The sequence below is a fragment of the Eleutherodactylus coqui genome, chromosome 13, assembly GCF_035609145.1.
Source record: "Eleutherodactylus coqui strain aEleCoq1 chromosome 13, aEleCoq1.hap1, whole genome shotgun sequence".
In the NCBI taxonomy this organism is placed as follows: Eukaryota; Metazoa; Chordata; class Amphibia; order Anura; family Eleutherodactylidae; genus Eleutherodactylus; species Eleutherodactylus coqui.
This window is the reverse complement of record NC_089849.1, coordinates 15,249,166-15,256,348: the sequence shown is the minus strand read 5'-3', so window position 1 is coordinate 15,256,348 and position 7,183 is coordinate 15,249,166. Positions and strand designations below refer to the sequence as shown.

General features: G+C 49.9%; 1 protein-coding gene across 2 annotated transcripts; it reads left to right on the top strand.

The window, feature by feature from the left end:
• Positions 1-57: 57 nt before the first annotated feature.
• LOC136588029 (uncharacterized) lies at positions 58-5,192 on the top strand. Of its 2 annotated transcripts, none has more exons than XM_066586927.1 (3): positions 58-1,719; positions 3,450-3,612; positions 3,696-5,192. In XM_066586927.1, the coding sequence occupies exons 1-3, from the start codon at positions 1,530-1,532 to the stop codon at positions 4,048-4,050; spliced, it is 708 nt and encodes a 235-aa protein (XP_066443024.1). In that variant the 5' UTR covers positions 58-1,529; the 3' UTR covers positions 4,051-5,192. The 2 variants fall into 2 exon arrangements, with proteins under 2 accessions (XP_066443024.1, XP_066443023.1); XM_066586926.1 differs by having other exon boundaries at positions 65-1,719; positions 3,693-5,192.
• Positions 5,193-7,183: the final 1,991 nt, after the last annotated feature.

The window sequence follows — 7,183 nt, the reverse complement described above, 5'->3', positions numbered from 1 at the left end:
GGTGAACGAACTCTCACGATACAAGCGAGATTAGTATACCGCCTCCTGATTGGTGGATTGGACTGCCAGTCAGCGGCGGCCATTTTAGTGTAGGGCGACAAGTTGCTGTGTGTTGCTGTGTCACTGAGGACTGGACGGACAGAGCAACGGACAGAAGGGGACCGGGGCGCTGCAGAGCGGCGGGTGTCACCACAGTGCGGCCGAGCTGTGCTAGAAGTAGAAGCTTATTTCATGGCCTCATCTTTGTGTCCTGACCTATTATCAAGCGCAGAAGGCTAAAATAGGGGGGGACACAGAGCCCCCCGGTGCCAGCGGAGCCCCCTGCCAGAACCGCGCCATATTAGCATCACCGGCAAGACGAAAACCATCTGACAGTAGAGTTACACCGCCGTGTCGTAGCCCAAACCGCGACATCCCATAATAGCAACGGCGACCGCGACATCCCATAATAGCACCAGCGACCGAACTGCAACATCCCATAATAGTACCAGCGACCGAACTGCAACATCCCATAATAGCATCAATAACCAAACCGCAGCATCCCATAATAGCACCAGCGACCGCAACATCCCATAATAGCACCAGCGACCGCAACATCCCATAATAGCACCAGCGACCGGGACACAACATCCCATAATAGCACCAGCGACCGGGACACAACATCCCATAATAGCACCAGCGACCGAACCGCAGCATCCCATAATAGCACCAGCGACCGAACCGCAGCATCCCATAATAGCACCAGCGACCAAACCGCAACATCCCATAATAGCACCAGCGACCGGGACACAACATCCCATAATAGCACCAGCAACCGAACCGCAACATCCCATAATAGCACCAGCAACCGAACCGCAACATCCCATAATAGCACCAGCGACCGGGACACAACATCCCATAATAGCACCGGCGACCGAACCGCAACATCCCATAATAGCACCAGCGACCGAACCGCAACATCCCATAATAGCACCAGCGACCGGGACACAACATCCCATAATAGCACCGGCGACCGAACCGCAACATCCCATAATAGCACCAGCGACCGGGACACAACATCCCATAATAGCACCAGCGACCGAACCCCAACATCCCATAATAGCACCAGCGACTGGAACCACAACATACCATAATAGCACCAGCGACCGGGACACAACATCCCATAATAGCACCAGCGACCGGGACACAACATCCCATAATAGCACCAGCGACCGGGACACAACATCCCATAATAGCACCAGCGACCAAACCGCAACATCCCATAATAGCAGCAGCGACCGAACCGCAACATCCCATAATAGCAGCAGCGACCGAACCGCAACATCCATTAATAGCACCAGCGACCGCAACATCCCATAATGTCATAGCGCAGGCATCCGAACCTACAGTTGCTGACCTAAACTTAACATCCCATAATAGCGTCACCCGGCCGACACAGACATCTGCCAGTAGTGTCGTCGCCCAGACGAGGACATCCCATAATAGCGGTACAGCCCAGCCGCGGGTCTGACGTCTTCGGCGCAGTAGACATGAAGTCCTCTCGGCTCATCGTGGACACGGACCTCCTCATCAGCGAGGTGAAGAAGCGTCCGGCCGTGTACGACCAGCAGGAGGACAACTACAGCGACCGCAGCAAGAAGCAGAGGTGCTGGGACGAGATCTGCGCCATTCTTGTACCGGGCTGGGAGGAGAGCAGCCAGCTGGAGAAAAGCTGCAAGGGTAATGAGGGAGATGGGCGGAGCGACCGCGAGAGTCGGCGTAAAACACACGGAAAAAACGTTTTCGGCTCTAGGGAGACGGGCGGAGCGACCGCGAGAGTCGGCGTAAAACCCACGGAAAAAACGTTTTCAGCTCTAGGGAGACGGGCGGAGCGACCGTGAGTCGGCGTAAAACACACGGAAAAAACGTTTTCAGCTCTAGGGAGACGGGCGGAGCGACCGTGAGAGTCGGCGTAAAAACCCACCGAAAAAACGTTTTCAGCTCTAGGGAGACGGGCGGAGCGACCGCGAGAGTCAGCATAAAATCCACCGAAAAAACGTTTTCAGCTCTAGGGAGACGGGCGGAGCGACCGTGAGAGTCAGCATAAAACCCACCGAAAAAACGTTTTCAGCTCTAGGGAGACGGGCGGAGCGACCGCGAGAGTCAGCATAAAACCCACCGAAAAAACGTTTTCGGCTCTAGGGAGACGGGCGGAGCGACCGTGAGAGTCGGCGTAAAAACCCACCGAAAAAAAGTTTTCAGCTCTAGGGAGACGGGCGGAGCGACCGTGAGAGTCGGCGTAAAACCCCACCGAAAAAACGTTTTCAGCTGTAGGGAGACGGGCGGAGCGACCGCGAGAGTCAGCATAAAATCCACCGAAAAAACGTTTTCAGCTGTAGGGAGACGGGCGGAGCGACCGCGAGAGTCAGCATAAAACCCACCGAAAAAACGTTTTCGGCTCTAGGGAGACGGGCGGAGCGACCGTGAGAGTCGGCGTAAAACCCCACCGAAAAAATGTTTTCGGCTCTTTGTGGCCAACATTGGAAAACTTGGCGGAGTTCCGGGAGCGGCATGGCGCGCTGCGCTACACCTTCCCCATAGCTCCCATTCACTTCAATGAGCGCTACGGAAACGGCGCTGCACTAAGCACTCAGCTCTTCCCGTAGCCGCCAGCCGCGTGGCCACTAGCCCTGGCAGTGGTTTCCCATCTTGGCTATGAACACCAAGCCAAGAATACCCCATTAATGCCGACAGAAAACCGTTGCGCTCTGCGGCATCCTGTCTAGTTATGGACGCCGAACTGGACCACCGAGAAGACCGAAACGGCATCAGTGAGGGGCTGCTGATCGGGAGGCGAGAGCAGCGGCTGGTCTGCAAATTCTGACTCTGTTTTTGATGCGGAGATGTGTCAGTATTTCCTCTCCGTGTGAGTGCAGCCTCACCGTGTCATCCAGTCTGGGCAGCAGACGTTAGTATAGGTGATCTGCACTGAAACATTGTAGCTAACTGGCCACATTGTAGCCAGCGTATTCAATGAGGAAGACACAGAATGGGCGGAGCCACTCAATTCTTGTTCCATGGACTGCCGGAGATGGCTGATCGCTTGTACTCGACTCATTCCGTCAATCCCATTGAAACAAATCGGGTGGCACCGCGCATGTGCGACCGCCGCGCCATTCAATCTGACGTGGCTGCAGAGGAGGGGGGCCTGGGACCTCTGTTCTCAGGTGAGGCCCCCACCAACGAGACTTTTAGCACTTCCCCTGTGGATCGGTGATAGAAGTTTATTAGGGTACAGCCCTTTTAAATATAATTGTAACTTTCCATTCTCCATCTGTAGCGTTGGTGACTTCGGAGGAGCTTCTTCATCTCCACAAAGGAGGAGGTGTTCCTTAAGACGTTGCCGTAGACTGTAGATCCTTGGACCCCAATGTTGTAAGTCTATAATGGACACTGGTGTATTTCAACAGCTAAAGAAATCCAAACCCGGTGGAGGTCCTTAAAGGACTGTTTCCGGAGGGAGCTGCACCTCCAGAAGAAGGAATCGAGGAGCGGATCGTCACCTTCGAAGCGGAAACGATACATGTTCTACGACCAGCTGACCTTCTTGGAACCCACTTTGATGCGAAGATCGTGAGTAACCTTCCATCATTTTCCTAAATTCCACTTTCTGAAGCTCCCAAGAAGTAACGATCATTTTTCTACATTTTTAGAAGTTCTGGAAAAGCTTCGGACACGCAGGAAAGCCCTAAGTCTGAGGGCAGCGACTCCGAACCCCCGCAGAGTCCATTGCCGGAACGTATCGCACAGATCCCCGAACCACCGCGTACCAAAAGGAATAAGACAGCGGGAAGTGGATTAGGAGACTTCGAAAGCCAAATTATTGGTATGGTTGACTCTCTAAAGAAGAAGAAGGACAGCGAGAAGGATGAAGATTACTTGTTTGTCCAGTCTCTGCTCCCGTACCTGAAGAAAGTTCCCGAGGAGAAGAAGATTGACCTACAAATAGACATTTTGCAGCTTGTGAAAACGTACATGCATCCCTCTAGTTCACAGCCCCTGCCGGAGTAGACAGTGCGCCCCCCCATGGACATATATAGAGGTGAACGTGCATCGCTTCGCAACAGACTGGAGACGAATGTTGGGTATTGCTTGGCACCAACTACTGCATGGATGGCGATACTTCAGTAATGATTAAGGATGCACCAGTGATTATTAGTCTGACAGACTTATGTGACTAAGCCAATGAGCTAAAATGGTGCCAATTCGGGGGTGGGGGGGTTGAAACTTTTTATTTTTCTAATCTGGTGCAATTCCTTTAAGACTAAGAGCCCTTTTACATGGGATGACCTGTTGGGCACAGATACCTGATAGGTCGTCCCAGTGATAACCGTTCCTGGGCTTTTACACGGCCCGCTCGCCTCCATTCACAGTAAACAGGCAGTCGTTTATACGTGATAACTGCCTGTTCACACGGCCCATCTGTCGTTCACTTCTCTGCATGCAGAAACTGAAGTGAAGCAAACGAATTCCCGTTCAGTCGGGGCATGCATCTACACTGCTTGATTTACTCGCCCGTGGAAATTGGCACCAAGTTCATGCAGGGATGTTGATTGAAGTTGCGAGACGCACCAGCCATCCAATCTACAGCCACGATGAACTCTATTTCAAAAGTATGATGTGATGTTAAAAATATCCCCATATGAGCTCCACTGGGGAGTGAGCTGGAAGTGTTACAGGATATAAGGGGCACATGTGTTTGTACCTCTGTGGACTCCTTCCCCCACATCGACTAACATTGTTGTCTTATTGTTTATTTTTGGAGAAATATATTTTTGGGATTCCTTTGCATAAACTCTTTAAAGGGTCAGCGCCCATTGAGGCAACCTGTGCTTATGGGATAGAGTGTGATAACTAGCAAAAGTGGATATCTATTTGCCTAAATTGATGTTTTTGTGCTGAGATATCCCTCTGCAGTGTTGGTCACTAGGGATCTCCCTTCCTTCTAATTGCGGTTTACTGCCTGTTGTCAGGTGAAGCCTGTCTCTAGCAACAGAGACACTTAGACAGATTGCAGGAAGTAGGGAAGGAGTTTCTGTTGCTCATAGAAGCCGATGGCGCGAAGAGGGGGGAGCAGACACTCACAGATGATACTGCAGCTAAAAGTGTATTCTGTCTCACAGCCACTGAAATTACATCTACACTGTTCTGTATTACTGTGTAATGTCCTCCATGCCAGAGTTACTAATGAGGGTGTACTACCGAGAGATGGAGAAGAAGAGATTCTACTCTCCCGTGTGTGCAATGTATGGCGACACCGTAGCAACTAGTCTACGCCCATCATCTCGGAGAATTAGGGGAGCAGGATCACTTCTGTGTGTGCAGTGTATGGAGACATCGTATCAGCAGTTTACACCCATCAGCTCAGAGATGGAGCAGAAGAGTTCCTGCTCAAATATGTGATAAAGGTAAACAGGTCCAGCGCTCATAAGGATCAAAGAGTGAGCAATAATTAAATGAGACTCAAGGAGGGGGTCTCCTGTCCTTAAGACCCCCTTAGTAGGGAATGGGTAGCCAATGGATGAGGAAACTTTAAAAAGTTTTTAATGTATCAGTCACAGGTAGACACTTAAAAATATATAAAGTTTTCCCCCTCATCCTGCACTCAGTAGCCCAAAATGACAACAGAATGTTAGAACTCTTTGTACATTTTTTACAATAAGTACTCACACCCTTCATTCAGTATGACACTTGGCATTCAGCTCTGGGGTCTCCCATTACTCTTGATCATCTCTGAGATGTTTCTCTTGATTAGAGTCACCTGTGGGAATTTCAGCTGATTGAACATCATTTTAAATAATACCCCCTGTCTATATAATAATAATCGTTATTTATATAGCGCCAACATATTCCGCAGCGCTTACAAGACAGGGGAAACAAAGCAAGATCACAGTTACATGTAGTAATCAGTTGATGGAAATAGTAGCGGTGAGGGTCCGACTCCAACGAGCTTACATACTACAAATAAGGGGGAATACAGAAGGTAAAGGTGCTGGAGATGTGCACGGTATGGCGGGGTGGAGAGTGTGGGATGCTATATACATAAACAATGGTCAGGCTGTATAGTGGCTGAATCGGTATAACTGCAGCTTCCAGTTGATTACGGCTAGCAGGTACTGCAGTTGGTAGGACAGGGAGCATGTTATTAGGTGGAGTACCGAGGGGTTTGGTTTAGGGGATACAATATGCCTCTCTGAAGAGGGGCGTTTTTAGAGCACGCCTGAAGTTTAGTGTGTCAGTGATTGCCCGGATAGCTTTTGGTAGCACTTTTTTAAGCGCGTATATAAGGTCTCAGCGCTCACAATGCATATCGGAGCCAAAACCAAGCCATGAGGAGGACAGACCTGCCTGTAGAGCTCAGAGACAGGATTGTGTGGAGGCGCAGATCTGGAGAAGCTACGAAAAAAATTCTGCTGCACTGAAAGTTCCCAAGAGCCCAGCGGCCCCCATAATACTTACATGGAAGAAGTTTGGAACAATCCTGACTCTACTTAGAGTGCCGACCCACCAAAGCCACTAATCATGGGAAAATAGCCTTGGTAAGAGAGGTGACCAAGAACCAGATGGTCACTCTAGCTGAGCTCCAAAGATTCTGTGTGCAGATGGGAGAAACGTCCAGAAGGTCAACCATCATCGCAGTACTAGAGTTTACCAAAATCACCTAAAGGACCTTCAGACTGCAAAAAACAAGATTCTGCCTTAGACTGGGCAGAAGATTCACCTTCCAACAAGACAATGACCCTAAGCACACAGCCAAGACCACACTGGAGGGGCTTAGGGACAACTCTGTGAAGGTCCTTGAGTGGCCCAGCCAGAGCCCCAACTTGTACCCAATCGAACAACTCTGTAGAGACCCGAAAATGGCTGTCCACTGATGACCCCTTTATCCAACCCAACAGAGCTTGAGACAATCTGCAGAGAAGAATGGCAGAAAATCCCTAAATCCTTGTCGCATCACAGCCAAGAAGACTGAAGGCTGTAATCGCTGCCAAAGGTGCTTCAACTAACTACTGAGTATGGGGTGTGAATACTTGTGTCAATGAAAAATGTTAGTTTTTCATTTTTATAAAATTTGCAAAAATTTCAAACATTCGGTTTTCACTTTGTCATTATGGGATATTAAGTGCAGAATGATAAAGAAAAA

Bases quoted from the DNA above. Each gene is read 5' to 3' on its own strand.
- LOC136588029 (XM_066586926.1), top strand. From the start codon at position 1,530: ATGAAGTCCTCTCGGCTCATCGTGGACACGGACCTCCTCATCAGCGAG. The intron at 1,720-3,449 runs GTAATGAGGGAG...GTATTTCAACAG, and splicing joins GCTGGAGAAAAGCTGCAAGG to CTAAAGAAATCCAAACCCGG. The intron at 3,613-3,692 runs GTGAGTAACCTT...CTACATTTTTAG, and splicing joins CCCACTTTGATGCGAAGATC to AAGTTCTGGAAAAGCTTCGG.